Source organism: Polypterus senegalus, chromosome 10 (genome assembly GCF_016835505.1).
Source record: "Polypterus senegalus isolate Bchr_013 chromosome 10, ASM1683550v1, whole genome shotgun sequence".
NCBI lineage: Eukaryota > Metazoa > Chordata > Cladistia > Polypteriformes > Polypteridae > Polypterus > Polypterus senegalus.
Genome location: NC_053163.1, coordinates 95027744 through 95055562, shown reverse-complemented (window position 1 = coordinate 95055562; position 27819 = coordinate 95027744). Strand labels below are relative to the sequence as shown.

Here is a 27819-nt window from a genome sequence, read left to right as displayed (position 1 = left end):
GGATGTGTGATTACGAAAATTTGCAAACATTTTTTTTGACAACAGATACACAAGAGACCTTTCACTGGTTTTAATTCCCAAAATACTGTGACAAATATGCAGCTTAGTCTGCAGATCATATAAAGAGGTAGTCTAAAATGTGGCAGTCAGAGCTCGGAGGTGAAGCAGGAGATGAGTCCTCCCGATATCTGGTGGCCGGGGACAACAGCGGTAAAGCGACTGAAGGCAAAGAGAAAATGCAAAACGTGTACAGAGTGGCAGGCACACTGTGGACGTGGCACTTGTAAGGGCGTAGACCTCAAAACACCACTGATCTGAATCAGTCATGGACGTGAGCAAGGATGAGGCTCACAGGCTGGCGCAGTTCTCATGAAGAAACACAGCCACTCAAAACTGAAAGCAAACGACACTTGGACACCCAGAACAAACCCCACACCACCCGTGTTCTTTGGCATCACTTCTCCGCTCATTTGGACAGAAATCAAACCTAAGAAAATCCATCAGCCTAACAGTCAATTCCAGGATGATGGGGCTTCCTCATTCTCAGTCCTCTCCCTGCTGATGCTTTGACATTATCAGTGTGAGCAACTCTCCTGAAGGTACAGGCCCTGAACCACACGGCTTGACCTCCTCACTCTCTGGTGACTGCCTAGTATAGTGGGTTTCAGGCTTGTGACTTCAAAGAGCAATAAACAGACCAGGGCCATCAGAACATCAGTGATTGGTTCTTCATCCAAAAAATTTGCCATTTTTATTAAGTCCTTGTCAGAACTTGAAGCAGATGGCACAGTTGCTGCCACTGTCTTTAGCATTGTTGTTGAGACCTGGCAGAATGACATCAGGATCCATCTCTGCTGCCATACCGTCATCTTGGGCGAGAATATTTTCAACCAGACAGTGGGCCGCTTCTTCAATGTTGGTATTCTCCTGCATGAAGACAGAATAATAAATAAATAAATACTGTATATACTCGGGACTTGATTTTACCGTATAATTTCTGGTATTTTATAATGTCGGTCGTATAAGTCGAATGTGGAAAACTCATGCTATTGGTCTAAGAGATTATATTATGCTAACATCCACCTGAGAGAGTAACTACAGAGCACACTGCCTTTTTCATCTATGTGGGTGCGGCAATGCGCTGTATCAGCGTGTGCTCCTAACCGATGTCTCTGTCTCTCCCTACGTCATGTGAAGGACAGCCGGGTCCCTTGCCCGGCAGGGACGCCCCTGCTGCTTATGTTCCGGGGGAGCCGCCATGGGCAGTCCAATACCTCCCCCGGGATGCTTGGTGGCAGCCTCCCTGGCCGACGGTGTTTCCCCAACCACCCGCAGGGCTCCATGGGAGATGGAGTCCTCCACAGCTTGGTTGGGGCCCAGCGTGGCCGCTAGGGGGAGCTGCCTGCTTCCCACAGCCCAGCTGGACGAGCCTGCAGCCCCACCCGGAAGTGCAATTAGGACCAGGTGGTTAATCACCTGGAACGCTTCCGGGTGGGCTATAAAAGGGCCCAGCCACCACCACTCGACGAGCCAGAGTTGGGAGGAAGACGGAGACGAAGCTTGTCTGGGAGGAGTGGTGGAGCGAGGTGGAGAATTGTGGTTTGCTGTGTGGCACGGGGAAGACGTGTCACACAGCTGAAGAAAAAATAAAAGTAACTGTACTTTTTTATACGTGCCTCCGTGTCTTTCTGTGTCAGACCAGGCGCCTATATAGCGCCTTTTCTACAGTCACCACACGGTAACATCCAAACTATTCCGAAGCAATATTTGTACTGAATTATGTTTTTTGTATCGCACACCCTCATACACCTTTATCGTCAGAGCATCCCTTATCTACGATGGGACTTTTGATCAGAAGAAAATATGAAGCTGGTTTAAAATTAAATGCCATTGAAGTAGCGAAAGAAATTGGTGACTGGGCTGCTGCAACAAAATTCGATGCATCTGAGAAACTGATGCAAGATTGGATTGGAAGAGGCAAGAAGATGTAAAAAATGTTTTTGAACAGGCGTATAAGTCTGATTTATGATCAATTTTTCCAGGTTTCAAGACCCAACTTATACGCGTGTATAAACAGTATATGAATAAAAATGAAAACCTTCTGGTTTACTTGAAAAAAGTAGTTTAAATGAGGCCAAATCTATAAAAATAAAATTGTCTGTGTGTTTGCCAATAATGTGTGAATGGATTTTTTTTTTTTGGCGTGTGTGTTGCTATTGGTTCAACATAAAATATAGAAAATGGCGTGTAGCAGGGAGAGCATTATAATGCAGGGCTGGCAACCCAAAACCAAGTTGCCAATACAGGAACTACAATTCCCATCCGGCAGCAGGAAAGTTGATGGGAAGACACCGTTATCAGTGGGTGCAAACTTTTGTACTGACCAAAGTGGAATCTCACGCAAGAACACAGGCACAGGGTTTTCTTCTCACTTTTATGGTCTCACTTGAGTACATCATTTTGTCTCATTGTGTTCAGTCATGTTAAATTTCCGAAAAGACAGTTGAGTAGTTTATTCCCATCTAGACCAAATAATCGTTTTTTCCTCTCCTTTGTCTATGTGACCTACAATCACCACAGTTTATCATCCAGGGTATCTATCCCCCTTATGGAACTGCCGCTAATCATTGTCCACAGGTGTTGTTGCCTTTGGAGGTTCGCTGTCAACTGCCATCACTGGCCCCTTTGAAAATCACCACCTATTGTCATCATGGGTGATTGTTTCGTTTTTGACTTACGAGGCATTCCACAATTTGTTCACGACCCTTTCTCATTCAGTATTATTGTAATTCACAATTCAGCACTAGCCAGGTTCAGACATCATGCGACTTAGACTCACATTTTAAGAAAACACTGATCTAGAACCTTTTCTGTAAAATATATGGATTTGAAAAGCGTAAACACTGTTATCAAACCCTTAATTTTCTTTTCTTTCAACCTCCCCCCAAAAAAAATGTAAAACTCCAAAACACACATTTTAGTAAGTTCTACAGTTTCAAAATTGCACGTGACCAAGTTTAGCATCGATATACAGTTAACTGCGCCATTTTGCTCACGCCTACAAACGATTATATGATATCATATTATACTGTACATAACCAGTGGAGCAAGATTCGGGACAGTGGCAGCCTGCTCTGTGTGGGTTAAACGTACAGATTGAAGTGTTACTGCCTGTGCACACTCTGAAGTGACCAGACAGCACATTTTTGTCAAAGGAAAACCTTTCATTTTTGAAAAAGCAAAGGCTCTTGTACACCCAAATATTGTTAATAAGTGCAAAAGGGATAAGCTATGAAACAGAATGAAACAATTTTCTAGTGCATGCCGAGTCGCCATTCAGAATATGGTAGGAGGAGAACACCAGAACACTGTTTTTAAGACAGTCATAAGACCAGAAAAGATGTACAGAGCTGAGACATGGGTAGTAAACAGAGCACAGGAGAAGAAGTTAGATGTGGCAGAAGTGTGAATGTTGAGATGGATCTGTGAAAATACAAAAAAATAAAAAGAATAAGAAATGAGATGATCAAAGGTACAACACAAGTGGGAGAGACATCTAAGAAAGTACAGGAAAGAAAAGTACAGGGTGAGCCATATTTATGTATATGACATTTCACAGGCTGTAGCATTTAAGCTACTGCATGAAAAGTATCGAAAATGGCATCCGTATGTAGCCTGAGAATGGGAGTAACGATGACCGGACAGTGATGATCTGTGGTGGCTGCAAGATGGGGCACTGCCACACTATGCTATACCAGTGTGACAATGTTGAACAGAACATACCCGCAACTTTAGATTGTCCGACGCGGGCCTGTGGAGTCTCCCAATTTGACCCACCAGACTTTTTCCTGTTAGGTTACCTAAAGACAAAGTGTATCAACATCGCATCCACAACTTGGCTGAGCTATGTGCAGCTATCACAGAAGAATTTCAGATGATAGCAGTACAGATGGGCCAAGCCACCTGTGACAACGTTGCTCTTCGTCTGCAGGCATGTATCGATCTGGATGGAGCATTGGTGGACCACACCATGGAGAAGAGGGGATGAAAAACATTTAAGGTTCTTAATGTTCATGCTCCATTATGTTACTTAATAATAACATGGTAGTTTCCTGACAATAACTCCAACCCCTGTGCCTGCGCTATGCGCTAGCTTCTTTGTGGTCTGTTGATCACGTATGGGGATGCAGTTGTACAATTTAAACAGAGTTTTATTTTTATTGGAATTGTTACATTTGCATACGAGAATTATTCCACATTACAGCGAGTAATTAATCATATTAAAAAACAAAGTAAAACGTATTAATTTGAAAGTAAATGATGTTTCATGTTGCATTACAGTTATTCGTTGATAATATGATTTTGTTCCGTTTGGCTTTGAAATTAACAAGCAAATACTTTTTAAAACATACACTTTTAAAAGTTGTAAAACTTCAGTAAAAACTATTTTTTTAATTACATTTTTGTCAATATCGCATTGAATTTTGATTCTGTGTTTGGACTTTCATCAGGGCAACACAATGTATAACTGCCTGTGATTGAATTTTGTTTCTTTGTCTCTATAAAATAAAACGACTTTTTCAAATGTTTGGCTCGGAGATTTGTTGTCTTTGCAAAAGCTATTCTAACGGGAAACTGTTAACGTTTTAAAACGAATGGCATATCAGTATCTCTTCTATTGTGTAATGTTATCCATGGAAGATATACTAAATTACCTCTCTTGGATACATCCCTCTTCCTAAAGTAATTTGTGCGGTGGAAGACGGATGGTGTTAATGATTGTAGTTATTCTTCAGGATATTGTAAGTTGATGTTTTCATCTTCTGCACGATCACCACCAACTGTTTCAGCATAGACTATTTGCTGTGTAACTGATCAACATTTTTGGTTTTAATACGTTTGAGCTAATCGTTTCTCGCTGCTAGGATTGCCTGTGTACTCATTTTTTCTGTTGATAACCCTTCGTGATGAAATTCTTCAATAAGATTTGGACAGAAAGTGATGAAAATGTTAAAATTTATAATAGTTAAGAGAGCAGACAATGTGTCTGTCAAAAGCATTCACACAAAGGAGAGGTGAGACTACCATCTGCGTAGTTGAAAATGGTTGAGAGGAGGGCATGACTTGAAAAAAATCTCATGGCCAACGTCTCAATTTGCAGGAAAAAAAATCTTCCAAAAAGTCTCGTCTCGTTGCTGGGTTTTGTATTATAATAGAGAGGTATGGACCACCCTGTACATGAAAGGGGTATGGACATGTGATGAGGACACAATTACAGGGAAAAAGAAAACAAGGGAGGCCAAATTTGAGGTGGATGGATAAAGTAAAGGAAGCAATGAAGGAAAAGGGCTTGACTGGCTGTTTGGAGAAGGTGGATCAAGAATAGCGACCCCACACAGAAGTAAGAAAAGATAAAGGGAATGAACAAGATATTTATTCCAGTTCATTCTATGATGAGGCCACTTATAATTTTAGATTTTGATTCCAGTACAGCATTTTGATTTGTGGTAATTTTAAATCAATATAGATACATACTTAGAGAATCTTTTTAAAATCTCCCTCAGAAATGTCCACAAAGTTTTTACTGAGTTTGATGGGGCACCAAAAGCAAGGCAGTATACCACGGGTCCCAAACCATTTTTGTCAAAAACAGCACCTCCTGTTAAATTTCAAGACACTTTGGTTTCCTTTAGTTGTCCTCAAATCCTTACTCTGGTCATTACAGAATCTCTTTATCTCACACGCTTTGATGTTCCTTCATCAATCACCCCACACAACAGGACCAACCTGATGATTTAGTCAGTCTGGACCCCCACATAACATGTGCCAGGTTACCAAATTTTATAACAGCAAATTGTTAAAATGTGCAAAGACACTCAAGTAATCTTTTTTTTTTACATTTGAAGATTTTAATAATTGTCCTTTACGTGTAAATATTTTGAGTAGATGAGTCAAACAAGCTCATCATTTACTTTGTATTTATGCTATGATTCTCAAGCAGAATACAGAATTGTGTGAAGTCATACACCGGGCACATTTATGCAAACCTACCAAAAACTAAGAAAAAGGGTAAAATAAATTAAATAGATTTTAAAACATGCGATACCCGTACCACACGGGAAAGGCGAATGCGTCTAACTGGCATGACTTAAGTCAGTGACGCAATCTTTCCAGTGTAGCTGCCAGTCGATTTGTCAATGAGGAAGGGACATGGCAGAAAGAACAGATGCCTCATTCACTATTGAGATGAGGAGCAGACCATTGCTAAGTATACCAAAGAGGATTTTGCTCATTTAAATGCAATGCTGGTTTTAGATCAGCAGCGCAAAGAAATTGTGCTAAACAGCCCCCTCTGCCAAGTGATCTGTGTAGGATGAAAAGAGTCAGAAATGAAGTGGAAAGCAAAGCACTGACCAGATGAGGGCACCAAAACAGCATGGGAGTTTAGAAAGCTACCTTACAGTTGGGCTGCCATGTCAAAACATCACATGTACAGAGTGTAGTGAAATTCTTGCTTGCATTTCTGACCAATATGCATCATGCCACTACTCTCCAGTACTTCATAAACAAGTCATGTCAAGTTGGGGAGCATGCACTGGTACAGTGCATTGCCGCACCCACTACACAACGAAACAACTCGGGATCCCGGTTTGCAACCCCCCAGGCATACATGCAGTCCAGTCCCACCCTCCAGAATTGACCCTCTATCTGCCGCAGCCAGGTGTTACGTGGGCCACCTCTTGGTCTGGTCCAGCCACATGGCTCCCCAACAATGAGGATCTTATGAGCCGGATCACCCTCGGGGAAACGCGCCACATAGCCGTAGTGTTGTAACTGACGCTCCCTCACAATGCAGATAATGTGTCTCATTCGGGACTCCATGAGCAACGGCTCATTTGACACAAAGTCAAACAAACAGTAGCCAAGGATCTTCCGGAGAGACACAGTACCAAAGGAGTCCAGTCTTCGTCTCAGGTCACTGGATAGCGTCCATGTCTCTCAACCATATAGCAAGACAGGAAGCACCAGGACTCTAAAGACTTGGACCTTCGTCCTTTTGCATAGATATCGGGAGTGCCATACACTCCTTTCTAGTGACCTCATGACCCCCCCATGATCTCCAAATCTGTCTACTGACTTCATAGAAAAAGTCACCAGAGACATGAATGTCATTGCCAAGGTAAGTAAACCTCTCAACACTCTCTTCTCAAACAGACACACTGCTCATGGCTGTGCCCAAGAGGTCATTAAAGGCCTAGATCTTGGTTTTCATCCAGCACACTCGCAAGCCCAGACACTCAGACTCCCCACTCAGTCTCTCAAGCACCCCGATCAGAGCCTCCATCGACTCTTCGAAGATCACAGCATCATCAGCAAAGTCAAGATCTGTGAATCTTTCTTCACAAACAGATGCCCCACAGCCGCTGGACCCAACGACCATGCCCAACACCCTGTCCTTACAAGCATTGAACAGAGTAGGAGCAAGAACACACCCCTGACGAACCCCAGAATCAACTGAGGAAAAACGCAGAGGTCATGCCTCCACTCTGCACAGCACTCATAGTACCAGTGTACAGACCAGCCATGATATCCAGCAACTTCAAGCGGATCCCACGAACCTTCAGGATGTCCCACAGGGCAGCTCAATCAACTGAGTCAAACGCTTTGCGAAAATCGACAAAGGCTGCAAAGAAACTCTGCCGATATTCGCGTTTGCGCTCCATGAGAACCCTCAGTTCCAGGATGCGGTCGATGGTAGACTACTTTGGTGTAAAACCAGACTGTTCCGGTTGCTGGTAGATGAGCAAGTGATCACTGATCCTATTGAGGAAGACCCTAGCAAGGACCTTACCGGACACCGAGAGCAGTGTTATCTCCCTGTAATTGCTGCACTCCAGGCGATCACCCTTCCCTTTCCAAATTGGGACGATAAGTCCCGTTTTCCAGTCAGTTGGGATGATGCCAGTCTCCCAAATGAAAGCAAAGATTGCTTGCAATGCCAGGAGGACAGCCTTACCACCAGCCTGGAGAAGATCACCCCATATACCACAGATCCCTGTAGCCTTACCCCCCTTCAGCTGGTTCACCACCTGTGCAATCTCAGCGAGACTGGGTGGTTCACAGCTAATTGGAGGATTAACCTCAAGAACCGTGGACTCAGAGATATCCAACGTCCTAGCCAGAGGATCAGCTTTGAACAACTGCTCAAAGTAGCCATGCCCAGCGGGTCACAACTGCAGTGTCATCCATAAGGACCGTTCCATCAGCTGCCCTGACTGCGACTCTCTGAGGAACAGATTCAGATGTGCGTAATTCTTCGATTCCACTGTAAGCAGGACATGCTTCGCTAGACCACAGATGGTGTGTCACCTGCTCACAGATTCCTCTAACAAACGCCTCTTTATCTGCCCTCAGAGCCCTCGCAGTCATCCTTCTCAGTTCCCGATACAGACCAGAGTTGCCATTGAGCCGTGCGCTGCGACTCCTCTCAATGATATCTAGGGTGCCCTGCGAGATGAAACACCTCCTTCTGGGAGCACCGGTAACACCAACACAACCCTCAGCCACCTTCAGGGTCTTGTCACGGAAGGTCTCCCACATCACATTAGGATCGGCAGTCGTACCCAAATCTGAAAGTTCCTCACACAAACTGCATGCAAACTCATTAGAAACAGCCTGGTCTTGGAGTTTGGCCAAGTCCAGGCTCATTTTCCTAGTGGATGGTAACCTACTGGACCTAAGCTGGATCCTAAGAGTAGCAACAAGTCTGTGGTCAGAATTCACAAACTGGGCATTCCTGTAGACCCTGCTAAATGTATTAAAATACAAAACCTGCTTATTCCTGCTGCTTCAATCCCATTATCTGATACTTTGTAGGAAAAATAAAAACAGACTGGCAGCCAAAGGGACATTTATCAGTCAGAAGTGTACACTTTTAAACAGACCTTTCTCCATGATGCATCACAGATAAGTCACCGGTTACTGGAGTCAGCTGCATTTGTCAACCACTTTGTCTAGAATGTTGCATTTGTTGGCACAAAAGAAAGTACCTTTGATAACTTTAAAAGAAACAGAGACACAATGAACATTATTAAACTTAAATAAAAGAACTATTTGCCAATGACATTAGTGGGACTCTGTAAAAAGGTAGAAAAAGACGGAAGTTGCATAAGCATGTAAATTTGATTACACCAAGAAATCATAATTTATATTTCCAGGATGATCCAAAAGTCGATTTATCTGAAAGGACTTGGCTTAGTTTACAGAGGCAGCATTATGGCGCATGAATTAGTGCTGCTAGTCCCCAGCTTCAGAACACTGGGTGCGTCACGTTTCCCCATGTCTGCATAGATTTGTCTCTCGGTATCCCTAACCCTAAAACACACACAGGTGGGGCTGATTACTGCCTGTACATTGCTATTGTAGATTATTCAGTAGGTATAGAATTGGCTCATCTTTCTAAGGAATTGGCTCGAGCAGATGGCACAGAAAGGTCAATGTATGTCTAATAATGTCTAAACACCACGGCAGTGGTAGGATCTTCTCTTAAGAATTTTAAAACAGCCAGTCCTTCTTTCAACTCTGATCCAGGTCCTAAATCAACACAACATGGCCTACTATCGACAGCACGTGACATTCCTCATCTCCTTGATTCTAAATACGATTTTTAATTATCAGGTTTGTGCAAAACAAACTAAAGCAAACAGGAAAGAAAAAAATTGTTTGTACTAAGCACTCAGCATAATGGTACAATCCAGAAAACTCAGTGCCAGGCTCAGAGTATGCAAACCTGACCCCAAAAAGAAAAGAAAAAAAACAAAACGTTTATTAATAACCACAACCCACAATACAGCCTTAAAATGTCAAGCATTTGCTGGGGCTGAAGCCAAGACATCCATTTCAGTAACATTAAGATAACATACAGCCAGGCCGAGTAAAACTGAATGTTGGTCATGCACTTTCAAACCTGAAAATTCCTCCTAATCAAATTAATCTTTGGTGTCCAATACTAAAACATATGTTGTAGGTAATGAAAGGAGTGAAAGACATTTATCAAAGATGACCAAAATATTTATTCACACAGACACCATACTATCTATAGCTGGACACAAATATCCCTTCATCTACTACCACATTCAAATTAAAGATGAGATAAAAACAACATATTCGGACATTCCAGTTTCTTCCTGGACAGCAGTGTTATCAGAACTACAGTTACCAGACTGGAATTTGCACATCTAAAAAATACTAAGGCAGCACCATGTGGGGCTGTTTTCTTTTTTGCACTTCAAATTAAACAGAAAGGGTGTTAACAACAGGGTTAAGGCCTCACACAAATTCACCCAGTTTACTTTTACAAAGACTTCACATTAATCCCGCATTGATGACCGTGTGGCCTATTATCCAAAAGACTCACAAAAGCCTCAAATTAATCTTTATGAATAACAATTTGAGGTAAAACTTTCCAAATCTTTTGGGAAAACTGCCAGATCTAAGCAAATTATTCCAATCAATGATCTTCTTGCCCACTTGACGGCACCATACCAGTATTTCTGTGTTGTTGTAGGCAATCAAAATGATATCAACTCTTTCTTGGTAGTGAGAACTAAAGGCTGATTTATACACATTACAAACTGCTTAAGGATTTTGCAAAATCCTGTTGTCTTAATGCAGATTACATGGATACTTTTAACAAAACAGCTGGGAGAGGGAACTCCGAAAGATGAGGGAAGAGTGAGATTTGAGAAATCCAAAGTAGACCGCACTGGGGGGGACATTTTTTCATAAGTTTTGCTTCCTGAAACAATGCTTGGTGATTATGTTACATAATTTCAAGTTAAACACAAATATAATTTCAGATTGACTGTATCACAAAGGAATCTGAAGAAACCAACGTGTATTGAATTTAGTGCGTTAGATTGCTTAATGACGCCACCAAACTGCATCAGCTTAAGTGAGCTCAAAATGTTTTGCTGCCGATTTGTGCCGAGTATCTGATAGGTCTTATTTCAGTGTCTAACTAGTCAGCCAGCACTGATGGATTCCACTTGCCCTGATACCGATTTTTCATTGCTGAAAAGGTGAAAGGTGAAACCTTGTACCACACACAATGCTACTGATGGCACCATGATTTGCAGTGAAGAAGTACTGTTAATATTTGGTATTAATAACAGAAAATTAATTTTACCAGCATGATGCATTTCATGGTTTTGTATGATTGAAGCATGTGGTCTAGCTGCATGTAGTTTGGTGCTCTCGACTAGCCAAGAAAATTCTCAACGACATCTTCTCCATCCAACATCCTTTCCTTTGGCCCCATAAACAGCACTTCAAACCTCTTGTCATTGATAATGTGTATGAGTTGTAGACCAACAAAAATGCCTTTCTTAATCTTGTCATCAATTATTAGTGGAAATATCGGTCTCAAAAATGGAAAAATATCTTTGTAGGGTCACCAAGTGATTGGGTCAGCAGCACAGCTGTCACATTTGCAAATAAAACACAAGTACTTGGTATTTTTGACTTCTGTTAGAATCACTTTTACTCGCCAGTACTTAAAGTACAGGAATTTGACTTGGTAGATTTGGAGCTGCTTATAACAGAACACAACATTACATATAAATAACATAAAACAGCACAAGTTAAAAAGAAAACGTTCATACAAAGTTACAGAGTAGTGCAGCTATAAAGGAGATGTACAAATGATGATGTCCAAATGAAAGTCTGAGTGTGTATGCATGTGCACATACATACATGTACATACTGTATACTGTACACACACACACCTTCACACAGTACATGACAGAACACATGAATATACAAAGAAGTCAGGCTAAAATACTGGTTTGAGGGGGCTATGGCCCTGGGAAAGAAACTATTGAGGTGTCTGTTAGCTTTAGTTGACCTGAAGCGTTTACCAGAGGGGAGGAACACAATCAAATATATTCTCAGCAGACCTCACAACACGCTGCAAATTCATTTTTGGAGCATACCATTACTGAACCAAACCAGACATAAACCGAGAATGTGATTACACTTTCATTTATGGCTTTGTAAAACTGAAATAGGATTTGCTGGGAAATATTTAATTTCTTTGGTTGGTGTAGAAGTACAACCTGTGCTGAGCCTTTTTAGTGATGAAGGTGGTGTTAATGGCCCAGCTGAGCGCGTTTGTGATAGTTGTGCCCAAAAACACGAAGGACTCCACCATACAGTCTGCAGAATCACTAATGTCTAGTGGGAGAGGTTAGAACTGCTGTCCATGAAAGTCAATAATCATCTCCACTGTCTTGGAGGTATTGTTGGAAGCACACCAAGACACAAGATGAGACACCTCTTTTCCCTAAGGTGTTTCGCCGCCATTAGTAATTAGACCAATAATGGTGGTGTCATCAGTAAACTTATCGGTTTTTACTGAAGGATCGGTGGACCTGCAGTCATTGGTGTACAGAGAATAAAGTAAGGGAGTTTGGGGTGTTAGTACACAGTCTTGAAGGGAACCTTTGATAATATGGAGACAGTTAGAGGGGTAGTAGCCCACATTAATGCATTGTTTCTGGTTTGTTAGAAAACAGTAAATCCATTTACAGATGGAAGGTTTCAGTTCTGTCTGCAGATGTTTAGTTAACAACAGTTCAGCAACAATGGTGTTAAAAGCTGAAGTCTACAAACAGTATTCTGGCATAAGTTCCTTTACAGTCCAGATGCTCCTGCACAAAGTGAAGGCCCATGCTAATGGCATTGTCCACAGATTAATTTGCTTGGTATGCAAACTGAAGAGGGTCAGGAACAGTAGTAGTAACAGACTTCGGATGGGTTTGAACAAGCCGTTCAACTAATTTTCATTAGAACTGAACTAAGAGCAATAAGCCTGCAATCAGTGAGGCAGCTTATTTTATCACTTTTGGGAACGGGAACAGGAACTCCTAGTAGTAATGCCACTGCTTTTAGATCATCACAGATGTGCTGGTTGTAGTGGTTGTACTGTATATGTATAAATATAATGCAAGAGGAAATCCCAAAAATAGGCATTTGCAAAACAGTAAACAATAGGAAAGTTTAAAGGTGACTTGTGGTGAGCAGGCCAAAATCCATACGATGCACCCAAAAGTGTCCAGGAAACAAAATCTTTGCTTTTCGGTGTTGACTGACACCCATGTGCCTCAATGCAATTTAAATTCCACGGGAGAGGTACACATTGAGGTAACATGCAGCATTTGGGGCAAGCACTACAAAACAAAATGTCAGCACAGTATGTCTGTGATAATGACCATGTTCACTTTCCAAAACTGAAAACAGTGACCAGATAAAGTGAAGAACTTCACTTACACTGTATTTGTGGAAATGATGGAGAAACAGTCTTTGAAATGTAATTCCTAGATGATCAAGAACTTCCAGAATTTTAGCATAATTCCTTTCATGAAATTGTGTTCTCCTTGACACCATACATCACTTAGTTCTCTCCTGGCAAGTGAGCAACACTAAACAGTGAAACCGTTCACCAGCAGGTGAAGGATAACCCTGAAACTGATTTTCTGAAGTTAAGCTGGTTATTTCAGGGACACAGTCTGCAAGACGGACTCTCCTGATGCACTTCTACTCATGTCAATGTTAAGGCTGTCCCACTTCAAATGATTTCTCTGTAGAGTAGGCACATTATACTGAGCTCAATTGATTACAATTAAAGACTGCATCATGTACTATGGCCTGCAATATCCTAGTAGTCCCTAGAACAAAGCATACATATAAAAAGAAGAGCACTTCGCCTTTATTCTGTATTGTGTTCATAATGAAATGGTCACAACATGGCTGATCCTCCAGCATTGCCAAATTCTTGTGTTTTGTTTAAATGTACGTGCTCTCTTTAATTATCATATTTTCTCAATACCATCTTTTATTACAATCAGTTTCGTCACATGTACATAGTGCATTCCAGCGCCCTAATGAACAAGAGTGGACTTCAATTATGTAACATAAGAGTTTAGGGGTATGAATACAAGCTATCTGGGACAGTTAATGTATATATGTACCGCATTTATAATGTGAAGTTTGTGTTTGGAGGAACATCCCAGTGAAACCCAATACACTAGTGTCAGAAGTGGGATTACAGTCTGTGTATTAATTACAACTTCAGGACTAGCTGGAGGACTGAGTGTAAAGGCTTGGTGTTTCTCATTAAAATCTGTTAATCTGATGTCAGCCACAAGTTCATATCCTCTTTATTATTTACATCATTTTTTGATTAAAGTGTCTTACCTTGGCAGAGGTTTCAAAGCAGCCAACAAAGCCATGTTCTTTACAGAAGGGTTCTAGTCTGGGCAGCTGGGGGATCAGACCTTCTCGAGCTTGATCGGCTTTGTTAGCCAACAGGACAGCAGGCACAGGTTTTCCATTGGAAAGGGTCACTTTGGAGTCAAGATCAGCTTTCCATTTGAGAACAGCTTCAAACGTTGATGCTCTTGTTACATCAAACACAATAAAAGCTCCAACGGCCTCTCTGTAATAGACCCGAGTCATGTTTCCATAGCGCTCTTGACCTGCAAAGAGGAAATTTGCCTTTGGTTACCTTAAATGAACAAGAAACACACCAACATCTGTCCTACAGATAAACACTTTGGTCTTGTCTTCTGCTTTCATACCAAGTCTAATGTAATTCAGAGTCAAGGAAAGCACTTATTTCAACTTTCTCATAGGTGGACACAGATCATGTGGCTTTACATGGGGACATCTTTGGAGCTTTCCTTTTAGAAGGAAGGAATACAGATTTTTTAGGCTTTCACAGAAACACTAGCATGTATTCCTTTAAGTTCTTCTGCTTTCAACAACTGACATTGTCCATCACAGTAGCATTAAATGCAATTTTTTTTCAGTTCCTTGATTTTAGCTTTTTTGGCAATTGGAATGAACATAATACAACTTCCTGGTTACCAACATTCTCTTTAGAAATGCTTAAGTGAAACAAAGAACAGACACACATTTCTACTAAAGTAGAACGAAAGATAAAGCAAATCAAAGCAAAAATGGCCATTTCAACTAGATTAGTCATGGCAGATGATGTACATTTAGATGTCAGAACCCAACACTGTTAAGCAATAGAAGAAAGGAAAAATAAAAACATACATTGACACCAAAACTAAAACTAAAATGCCAGTGTTCCAAATGACTTAAAAGAGTTACATATACGATTGGATATGTACAGTGTATGCAACCACCATGGTTACCCAATTCACTAATCTAATTTCACATTACACCTTTGATCCTATGAAAGTGAAACTCATTAAGGGGACTGTTGAAAGCATAATGGCCATCCACAACCTTCTTCAAGACCATCAGTGTTTCAATGCCTGCTACCTTCTAATTATTAATAAAACAAAACTAATTCTTGAGGGATCTCTGGCTCAGGTTAGGAAGATTTACTCCTTCTCATTGAATCCTAGGTCATTTCAAATGCTGTCCTTATTCTCTTTGACAATCCCTGCACAAGCTGAAGTCAATGCTACTCTCACACAACATACTGTATGTAAAATACCAACTTCAAACTCAAGTCTCCTCCTGAAATGCAGAAACCCACTAACATGCCTTTGCTACGGCTCTGAGCAGTTGCTAGAATTCTCTGTTCACTGATCTGCTAGAACAAACATGTCAACAGGCACCCATGTGACACTTAAAAGGCACATAACTCCTCTGCTAACTGTGGGGCTTGGGAGCACATGACAGCAACAAGGCAAACAGATTTTTCTAAAGCATAACGGCAGTTAAAGCAGAATAGTGTTTAAAAAAAAATGGCAAAACCGGCCCAAATACCTTCTTTAGTAGAAAATATTGGTCAAGGAGGAAATGAAGTGTGTTAGGAATGGTAAGAGGGAAATAATATTAACAGAAAAGGAAAAAAGCAAATGCTGGAAATCACCATAAACTAGTGCAAAGATTTAAAAAAAAAAAAAAAAGTCCTACTACCTAAGGGTATTGATTAGGCAGACCCAAGTGCTACAAGGCACTAAAGCATAATGTTCAGTAATAGTAATATTGTCACATGAACAGGGTACAATGAAATTTTTACCTGTGTGTTCAAAATAAAACACATCACCACTATCCAGTAGCAAGACAAGTAAGAACATAATAAAATGTGTACCTCACTCACTGGCGCATTAACTGACGTACAACAGCAGCATTTACAGTGCCAGCAGAGTGATTTTCTTATAAAATATTGGTACTGATAATTTGGACCATGGAAAACAGGATAAATTGGTATAATTTATTTCATTTGCTTTACGTCTGTACCCTCTGCTCAGTGCCTTGATATAATATAAAAACACAAGAGGTGTTTTCAATAAAACCAGACCCTGTAGTTAGGATATAGCGGGTTGGATACTGGATGGATGGATTTATACATATCCCTAGCATATGTAACACCAAACCAAATACAGTAAAAGAAGTTAACAGTCTTTAATGAGGATTTACTGCTTTAAGGAACAGGAACTGAAATTAAGGCAGCAATGTTCTTGGTTAAGGTCAACAAGCATGATTGGAAATACCTGTCAATTCATTCTCTTCTCACTTGTTAACCTCAAGCAAGAACTGGATAACAAGCAAGATTATGCGTAAGCATGCATTGTGCGTGTGTGTGATATCTTGCTGGGTCGGGTCATAGCTTGATGCCCAGTCCTGGGTAGGTTCTAGATTTGTGGCCAATGCTGTCATGTTAGGCACCAGATGCCTGCAATCCTGAACTGGATAAGCTGGTTATAAAAAAGGATGGACGGATGAATTTTAATCAGGTTTGCCTTTTCCTAAGACCTAACTTGAATTGATTACCATTTTGTAGTTAGTGATTTTTGAGTGTTAATTTTATGACTAATGCTTTGTATTGAACTAAAATGACTGATATGTGAACACTGGTGGATAAAGCAAGAGCAGCAAACACAGCGGTGGGCATTCTACGTCTCTGTCCTGCACTGCAGTTTTAGCTACTGACTAGCTCATTCCCAGCTGCTGGTCCTACATCAGACACTACTTCTTAGTAATGAATCTAAGAAACTTCTCTAAAAGCTTGTTTGCTGTAGCTCATTCCATTCTCCAAGTAAGTGAGTTACAGACAGACTAACCTAATTGCAAGCTGTAGCTCTCTGCCAAATATGCAGCTAATTACTTGACTTCATATTTGACCAACAGTGTAGAGCCAAGAATGGCAACATTCAGGTCCTAGAACTAACAGAGTAGAACAGAAAATTCAAATGACGTTGATTGGGCAATAAATCAAAATTTCCAGTAAAGGATACAAGTCTTCCAGGACTCATTAAACAATGTAACACTTTTGCTATTTGAAATAAAATTAACCAAATTATTAAATGTGCTAATATAAAATATGACCTAAATTATACAATATCCATTAATGATGCTATAATGTGTTTGACAGTAAATGACAAATATGAGCATAGCATCCAGACACAGCTCACATTTCTGTCTTATCTACAGTATACTTGCAAGCTACTAGTCTTGCTGTGGCAATAAACTGTTGTGGTTTACTGCTTTTTATATATATATATATATATATATATATATATCCACCAAGTATAACACTTCCTGACAATCTCTCTTGGCCAGTGTGCATGAAGTCTTTTATTTTTTTTATTTATACTTGGGTGGCACAGTGGCAAGGGCCAACTTGTGAATCCAGTGCCTTAGCTTCAACTTGAAATGGCCAGTCTTTGTGTGTGTGAATGTTGTGTGTAAAATCTCCTAATGCCTGTGGGAGTTTTCTTTCTAGTAGTCTGCTTTTCCTCCCACACAAGTATCCACATTCAAATTGGCTCTCTGGGCACCTGCATGAGTGGGCCCTATAATGGAATGACACCCTGCCCAGAGCCGTTTTGTGCCCATTGCTGCTAGGATAGGCTCTGGTGACTCTGAAATGGATTAAGAACTTTTGCAGTTACCAAGGGATGTCATGTTGTTTATACTTTTCACAGCTAATTCACTTCATGTAGAGAAGATGAAGTAAACATGCCACTTACTCAGACACTTATAATTTTCACATAAATGTGAATCAAAGGTGCAATAAGGGACTTTCTAGCACAAAATCCACATATGTTGAATTTTTCAGCACTCTCACTTAGTTAAAACAATGAGGAAGGTGTGTCTGGTCTCAGGATGCAACAGATAAGCCTGATTTGGAATGAGTCACCTATTACACAAAGAGCTAAGGAACAAACACAAAAATAATCAATTCAAATGGCAGCTACAGCAAAAAGGACTTGCCTGATGTCAGAATAAAGTTAACAAATGAATGCAGCAAACATACATGGTAATATGCTTGAAACCATATGCTTAGGTCTCTTTCATTTACAAAACTATTCAGAATGCAAAAGATACCAAGCTCAAAAAAGTAGAAGTGAACCAGCCGCAGCAGCACTTTCCTTTTTAAGGCTTTAAAGCTACCACTTTGTTTTAAAAGGGAAATTATAAATAACTTTTTTTTTTTTTTTAACTCAGAACTTTAAGATGCACTTTTAAATGGTTTAATCAAGTTCTTTTTTTGAATAGACCAAAAGAGTTTAAATGAAATACTGTGTGTGGATTACCTACAGATGAACTGGCAAATCAAATGGCACTATTCTAACATAATCTGAATGTATTTGAAAACCAGTCTTAGGTGAGAAAAAAATCTGACATTTGCTAGTATATAAAACTTCACTCTACATTTGGCATCAGGCTATTCAAGACGTGCTATGGAAAAACTGCTGTATTCTGCAGATTTCTTTTTGCACAACACTTCCACAATCAGCCTTTTTACAATTTTGAATTATTAGCTTGTATCAGAACTTTCTACTCCACTGCTCTGCTTTTTTGATCTACAGTTGTACCAAGAACAGATTTGTAAACACTTTTCCAGCAACTTAAATGTAAACTTCTGTTTCAGTTTACTATTGAACCAGAGATACTGGATTTTCTGTTTTACGCTAAAACCGTTAACTGCTCAAACTAGTGAAGTGCTGAGGCGTCACCCGTTGCACAGCTGTACTTGGGTCCTAATCTGGGACCCTGAGGTGGTTTGTCATCTGGTGGGTGCAGCAACACGCTGCATCAGTACTTGCTGTCAACCTGTCTCTTTCTCTGTCTCTCTCTCTCTATTATATACTAGACATCCCTCACGGCTCCACCCGCGTAGTAGTGGACCAGGACAAACTGTAAAAATCAATAAACAAAAAGGTATCACTAGCTAAATGGAGGCAAGGTACACTCCATAACACACAGACAGACCAACTCCCCACTCCTGACATCACGCGTCCTCTTCACCTCGGCCCACAGCCTCTGTCTTGGATAAGCACAAATATATCGTTCCTGCAAGCGAACTATTAGCGAGATGAAAGAAGTCGCAAAATGAACTGGAAAGTTCAAGCAAATTCTAACAGCCTGCCACATGTTTAATCTGAGTGGTCATATAATTCCATTTTGAGTGAGGTACATTTTAAATATGGGTAAAACAACAACAAATCTAAAATGGAAATTCACAACACAAGTGCAAGAGGATCAGTATGTAAGGTACTTGTACCTTTAACAGCCTGAGGCTAGACTGGTGTTTCTTATTCCTGTGACTACGGGGGTTTCCATGTTCACTAGTTTTGTATTCAGTGTATATTCTTGCTATAACTCATCTTATTTAATTAGAAAGCTTGTTTCAGCTCACAGTCTGTCATCTCAGAAATGCCAAAAATTTGCTTTACATTTTAAAGGCACAAGTGCATTAGCAGTTGATACATTGAAATATTTTTGTGTGTTTAGATATGCTAGTGTTTTTTTTAATATTTGTTCTGTAATTGATACCTATGACAGTTAAATGAAACAATTAAGTGGAACCTTGAAAAAAGAGAACTAAAATACATACAACTCCATAACAAACAGAATGTATATATATATATATATATATATATATATATATATATAGATCTGACAGTCCATCTGCTCCGTATTCATCACCACAATGTTTGAGCTAAACTGACAAATCTTTGTAAAGTGAATTCCTTTGATCCTAAAGTGACATATGGAGCCCCCATACAGAAAGACGGATATTCATCAGTCCTACATTTCACCAGAAAGTGACAGATCTTTCTAAAGGTTGCAAACAACAGACAGAATACATGGAAATATGCCAGGAATTTGCTGAAGTTAAATGGAAAATGTGGCTTTAGTAAGGAATAAACCAATCCTTGTTTAACAAAAAAAAATTCTTTTCAAATACATTTTTTAATACATGCTTAGTGCATATTACAACCTCAGAAGCCAAATTTCCTAAGGATCCTAAAAGCTCATTTAGTTTTCTTTAGGTTATTTTACACTGGTGTCCAGTCAGATCAAGAATTATTAAAGAATTTCTTTGTGAACACTTGCAACAACTTCAGAAACCATGAACAACTTTGTAGGCCTAAAACAGAGTTGGCATATTCAATCTGCAAACACAGAATCTGCAACCCAAAGATGGCACCACATAATGTTTAAGTCCAGTGACATTATCATCAATAGCCAGCAGGCTATGTTTTATCCAATGGAGTTCCTTTTCTGGAGCCACCTAATAGGCTACTGTATAAGTTAATATTTAAAACTGAAATCTCCAATTATCATGTGCACTCTTGATCCTCCTAAATTTTGTCATTGGACCAGACTAGGTGTTTAGGACCTCATGCCAAATGTTATGGAGTGACAGCATTAGGAGATTGTGTCAGAGCTGATGTAATCACTCCATACATTCCTCCGGTATCCACTGACATGACTTTCAATTTCAAGTGACTTTAAGATCCTACAACAATAAAAAGTAACTACGAAACATGTGATACACTACATGCACAGCATCTTAAACTATTTTAATTAAAGATATACAATAGGATTTCAGTCTACGTTTCTATAAATGTACTATAAACCTGAGCAACTCTAGCTACTGTACTTAAAGCCAACTCTTTATAAATGACCAGGATATAAAAATTTGAACTCATATGCTACAGCGATGGTCTGGTGCCTTCTCCTTGTGCCTGATGCTGCCAGGTAAACTCCATTAACACCCCAACCTGCAAATCTCAAATTAATTATGTGGGCCTGAGAAATCTAACATTACATTGTGGCATGATCTAGTGTTTTTCTCAGTCTACATATAAAGAGGTGCCCAGTTGACTTGAAATAAATACTCAACTGTAGAACTGAAGAAGCTTCAGCACTAGATGTTCTCCATGACCCAAGCCAAAGAATATCAAAGAGTCAGAACTGAGAAATTTGAAGTACAGATTAAGTGTAAAGAATGTCTGCACCTCCATAAGCCTTCTTTCAGTTCCTAAAATCCTCAGGAGGTCAGGATTACGATAAAGTCCAGCTTTTTCTGGCCAACTCCACAGTTTACATTTATTTACTTCTGAAATTAGTTTCAGTGCAAAAATTCCACTATCTGTTAAGAACCGGGAATAAGAATCCTGTATAAATGAAGGGTTCAAATTCACCAGAGCTTTAAGAAACTACAAAAAAGGGCCAAAATTAGCAAAGCCAATTATACTCTTCTGGGCTTACTTTCTGTTCGTCTCTGACTACTAACTAGATAATGATGGTGAACAATCACACAAAAGCACATTTAGGCTTGGTTTACTGTCCTACCATGGCACAATCAGTTAATCAGTCAATGATTTTGCAATATTTTCCACACTGACCATGACACAATACAACTCAGAAATACAAATGTACACAATTCAAGTACTTGGAATCATATACTGTATATACAATACAATATATACCCAAGTGGCCTCGTAGTTTCAAAATAAAGATTGATCGAGCACTGACCCTCACTTTCTAGTGTCCAGTCTTGGCTCCCCTAACCTGGCTGAACATATCACTCTGCTCCATGTATATATAAAGATTTTTGTTAGAATTTCATAATGCTGTACATACTTGTGGGCGGCATGGTGGCGCAGTGGTAGCGCTGCTGCCTTGCAGTTAGGAGACCCGGGTTCGCTTCCCGGGTCCTCCCTGCGTGGAGTTTGCATGTTCTCCCCGTGTCTGCGTGGGTTTCCTCCCACAATCCAAAGACATGCAGGTTAGGTGGATTGGCGATTCTGAATTGGCCCTAGTGTGTGCTTGGTGTGTGGGTGTGTTTGTGTGTGTCCTGCGGTGGGTTGGCACCCTGCCCAGGATTGGTTCCTGCCTTGTGCCCTGTGTTGGCTGGGATTGGCTCCAGCAGACCCCCGTGACCCTGTATTCGGATTCAGCGGGTTAGAAAATGGATGGATGGATGTATATACTTGTTCCTTTTTTTTTTACATATTATACAAGATATTTTTTGTTGGTGTTCTAAATATTTAGTTTTGATTTGCAGTCACTTTTCATTTTGTGCCATCATCTGACAATGCTATATTTGCAATTAACATGCAGCATGTAACATTTCGGTGGCATAGAGGTAGTGCTGCTGCCTTGTAGTAAGGAGACCAGGGTTTGTGTCCCAAGTCCTCCCTATGAGAAATTTGCATGTTCTCCCCAAATCTGTGTGGGTTTCCTCTCACTGCCCAAAGACAAGCAGGTTAAGTGAACTGGCAACACTGAACTGGTCCTAGTGTGTGTTTGATGGATATGTGTTCACTCTGCAATGGACTAGCACCCTGTCCAGGGTTTGTTCTTTCCTTGTGCCCTAACCTCACTGGAATAGGCTCCAGCAAAACCCCCCTGCAACCCTGGTCCAAATTATGTGGGTTAAAAAAAAAAAAAACAGACTTTTAAGCAGGAGGTGCTTTATAAAGGGTGGTACAGTGAAAGCCACATAGTGCAGAATAACATTAGAAATCCTCATGCAGAATTGGGTTTAACTTTATGATGATTTTAATGGTACTTTTTAAAACATCATTATAATGATATCCTGCAGGACACTGGGGTAGACACCACTCTGTCAAACTGTTTATATACAAACTAGGGGGTTCACCCCCTGCTCGCTACACTCACCAACCCCCCGAGCCTGCGCTATGCGCCAGCCACTTTGTGTCTCTGCCACTCGCGATATGAAGAGGGGGGCTGAACGCATCCTAAGGAGGCGCAGTCACTCCTCCAAAACCCCCTCTTAAAACGGTGATACAATTGGAAACAAATACATTTTTTTTTTACTTCCTCTATGCATCAGCTGTTGACTTGCTGGCCAATAGGAATTCGCCAGGCTGATACGGTGGAGCACTTTAAAAAACTGCTAAAAACACATTACTTTAACATGGCTTTCTCATAACTTCATTTTAATTAAATCCTGATGCTCTGCATATTAAATTAATTATCATTACTATTCATGGTGGCTCCAAAATCTGTACTAACCCCTACTCCCTCTTCTGTTTTTTTTCCGGTTTTCTATCGTGGCCACCACCACCTAATCAAAGCACCATGATGTCCCTACATTGATGGATTAAAGGCCAGAAGTCCACGTGACCGTCATCACCAAGTCCTTCCATGAGAACCCTGAATACAATGAGGACCGATCAATTATGTTAGGTAGAAAACCAAGATGGGGCTAGGCAGTCTCGGGGCCTGGAACCCCTGCAGATTTTTTTTTTTCTCCAGCCGTCTAGAGTTTTTTTTTGTTTTTTTCCGTCCTCCCTGGCCATTGGACCTTACTTTTATTTTATGTTAGTGTTCTCTAATTTTAAATTCTTACTTTCTCTTTTTTCTCTTTCATCATGTAAAGTATTTTGAGCTACATTATTTGTATGAAAATGTGCTATATACTTAAATGTTGTTGTTGCTGGCTCACATGGCACATCGAACATTTAAAAGCCTGTACAGCAGCTGTCCTATTCTTTGTCTTTTATATTCGGCCCCGGGAATGGTCAAATCTCTTGGCACAAAGTCTCGTCTCACAGGACACGAGTTCTTGATATTTTTCAGTTTACAATTTAGAAACGGAATAAGAATCTGAAAATCTAACAACATCACATAAAGTATGATAAATTCTGAAAACAATGATACCAAACATATATATGTAGGTTTTAAAAAAAAACCCAATTTAAAGGCTGTAGTGAAAACGGCACATAAAATCGTTGCACTTTTAGGCTTGATAGATAGATAGATAGATAGATAGATAGATAGATAGATAGATAGATAGATAGATAGATAGATAGATAGATAGATAGATAGATAGATAGATAGATAGATAAATGTGGGGTGTTGTGTTTTTATTGAATGGCACTTAGTATTTTATCATTATTATACATATAAAAATACCACATCTGTGCTAGTTAACAAAATGTACAAGAAAATTAAATGAGCCTTTTGGAGACAATCCAGAAATCCATTTAAGTCTATCAAGTTCATTAAACCTGGACTTAAGAATCCAAGGTCAATTAAATAGAGGTCTTGGGATGACTGACTTATCATCCCGATTTTGGCACTTTCAAAGATGTTAATTATGACTGCGTGAGAACAGAGCTTTCAGCCAGATTCTGAATTGTACTCTTGGGATAATGAATGTAGTTAAATACATCATGTAAAATAAAGATTTATTGCTGGCCTAGAATTATTTAAAACTAATAACGCAATCCACATATGAATAGCATGTCTAGTGCTATGCTATTATCAAAATATACTGAACCAAAAATTACCCATGATGCCTGAGGTGGCATATGAAGGCTCTGACCAAATTTCTTGTGAAAATGCTTCCTAAAGCAAACACCCAAAAATCAATGTGTAATTAAATTTGAAAAGGTAGACCACACTCCCGATGAGCAAATAGGCTTGGCCAATAACATGCAAAATGCACTGAACAGCAAGACCACTCAACAGCTTAGCAGTTAAATCTGGACACTACACTGTCCCACTTGACTGCCATTGACTCACAGGCCTTGAAGTTATCTAAGAAAAATGTAAGTAAGTGGAGGAAGTGAAAGCTACAATGATGCCCTCTGTGATGGCACATACGGTGCATCCAGAAAGTATTCACAGCGCATCACTTTTTCCACATTTTGTTATGTTACAGCCTTATTCCAAAATGGATTAAATTCATTTTTTTCCTCAGAATTCTACACACAACACCCCATAATGACAACGTGAAAAAAGTTTGAGATTTTTGCAAATTTATTAAAAATAAAAAAATTGAGAAAGCACATGTACACAAGTATTCACAGCCTTTGCCATGATGCTCAAAATTGAGCTCAGGTGCATCCTGTTTCCCCTGATTATCCTTGAGATGTTTCTGTAGCTAAATTGGAGTCCACCTGTGGTAAATTCAGTTGCTCGGACATGATTTGGAAAGGCACACACCTGTCTATATAAGGTCCCACAGTTGACCGTTCATATCAGAGCACAAACCAAGCATGAAGTCAAAGGAATTGTCTGTAGACCTCCGAGACAGGTTTGTCTCAAGGCACAAATCTGGGGAAGGTTACAGAAAAATTTCTGCTGCTTTGAAGGTCCCAATGAGCACAGTGGCCTCCATCATCTGTAAGTGGATGAAGTTCGAAACCACCAGGACTCTTCCTAGAGCTGGCCGGCCATCTAAACTGAGTGTTCGGGGGAGAAGGGCCTTAGTCAGGGAGGTGACCAAGAACCCAATGGTCACTCTGTCAGGGCTCCAGAGGTCCTCTGTGGAGAGAGGAGAACCTTCCAGAAGGACAACCATCTTTGCAGCAATCAGGCCTGCATGGTAGAGTGGCCAGAAGGAAGCCACTCCTTATTAAAAGGCACATGGCAGCCTGCATGGAGTTTGCCAAAAGGCACCTGAAGGACTTTCAGACCATGAGAAACAAAATTCTCTGGTCTGATGAGACAAAAATTGAACTCTTTGGTGTGAATGCCAGGTGTCACGTTTGAAGGAAACCAGGCACCGCTCATCATCAGGCCAATACCATCCCTACAGTGAAGCATAGTGGTGGCAGCATCATGCTGTGGGGATGTTTTTCAGCAGCAGGAACTGGGAGACTAGTCCCAGCACACAACCAAGATATCAAAGGAGTGGCTCCAGGACAACTCTGTGAATGTCCTTGAGTGGTCCAGCCAGAGTCTAGACTTGAATCCGATTGAACATCTCTGGAGAGATCTTAAAATGGCTGTGCACTGATGCTTCCCATCCAACCTGATGGAGCTTGAGAGGTGCTGCAAAGAGGAATGGGTGAAACTGGCCAAGGATAGGTGTGCCAAGCTTGTGGCATCATATTCAAAAAGACTTGAGGCTCTAATTCCTGCCAAAGGTGAATCGACAAAGTATTGAGCAAAGGCTGTGAATACTTAAGTACATGTGATTTCTCAGTTTTTTTATTTTTAATAAATTTGAAAAAAACTCAAGTAAACTTTTTTCACGTTGTCATTATGGGGTGTTGTGTGTAGAATTCTGAGGAAAAAAATTAATTTAATCCATTTTGGAATAAGGCTGTAACATAACAAAATGTGGAAAAAGTGACGCGCTGTGAATACTTTCCGGATGCACTGTAGATCACAAACTGAAGATTAATGAAAAAATGGCCAGAGGACTCAGGCTGGAGCATAATATTTGTGGTGTGTTGGTTAGGCATACCCAACTTGTGATGCCAATAGAAAACAAGGCATGTGACTTACACTTTTTTATACATACTTGTATATTTTGCGTATTTACAAATTTGTTTATATCACACTCCGGTTAATAAATGCTTTCTAATGCTTCCTACAAAATCAATTCCATGCTTTAAACAAACACACACTTCATAATGTGCAGGACTCAATTAGAATATAACTCTAGTGGAAAAGAAAATGAAGGAGACAAGGGAAAGTCGGTAAAAATAGAAAAGATGGAGTGAACCCTGGAATGACTACAAAAGATGGGTGTGGTAAAAAAAAAAAAAATTTGATAAATGAAAAAGTAACAAGGCAAGACCGAACTAGAGAAAACAGAAAACCCGAGAATGAGTAATTCAAGTTGTGTCGGGAAAAGTCATTAAACATTGAATCTGTAATTTAAAATGTGATAGATGTAATAATAGTAGCAGGCTTAAGAGTAGTCCGCGTGAAAAAGACTGAAGGATTAAAGAAAGCATAAAAGTCCGCATTAAAAAACACTTTCAAATGTAATTTCTAAACGAATAAGAATGCCGGAAACGACAATTTACATGTTAGAGGAATAAGGAGCTGAGGCAGGGCAGACAAAGAAGAGAGGTGGATTCAGTTTCTTACCCGCAATATCCCAGAGCTGTAGCCGGATGACTGTATTCTCGTCCCAGCTAAGGACCTGCAAGGCAAAGTCCACCCCTATAGTGGCACGGTAATGCTGGGAGAAGATCTTGTGGACGTAGCGCTTGATGAACGAGGTCTTGCCCACTCCTAGGTCTCCAATCACTAACACCTTGAACAAATACTCCCTCTGCTGTGGTGGCGGTGGCTGCATCACTGCTGATAATGTTGCAATTGCGAGGATGAATTCTTCCAGATAAGCAAGGGAAAAAAGGAGAAGAAGGAGAACGCAACCGCGTCTGTGCTCAGAATTCAATGGACAGCATCTTCGAGTGAACAGACGTTGACTTCTTTGCTCCTGATGCACTCTTTTCTCCGTAAAATAAAATGGGATTCGGATACCAATCTATTTGAAAGCTCTATTCGCTCCTGTCACTCTGCATCGCTTCAGTTGTCGGTCCTTAGGCTTTCGTCTTTTAACGGCAAACGTTTCCTAGCAGGCTGCCATGTTAACTCTGCTGTCAGATGTCTGTTGCTTTTTTCATACTCCTCATGTAGCAACTCGTGATTTGTCACAACTCTTATGCATCGTCTTTTCAACTATTTTCTCCACTTGCCACGACATTTATTCTGGTCAGCTGGAGCTTCGCAGCATTCAGTCATACCCCCACCCCTTAGACT

General features: G+C 40.3%; 1 protein-coding gene across 1 annotated transcript; it reads right to left on the bottom strand.

Annotated features, from left to right (window-relative positions):
- Positions 1 to 48: 48 nt before the first annotated feature.
- Positions 49 to 27819, bottom strand: zgc:162171 (uncharacterized protein LOC565931 homolog). Its single transcript, XM_039766243.1, has 3 exons — positions 27142 to 27819; positions 14257 to 14537; positions 49 to 927 (listed from the first exon to the last, which is right to left on the bottom strand). Exons 1-3 carry the CDS (start codon positions 27350 to 27352, stop codon positions 766 to 768), a joined length of 654 nt encoding a protein of 217 aa, XP_039622177.1. The 5' UTR covers positions 27353 to 27819; the 3' UTR covers positions 49 to 765.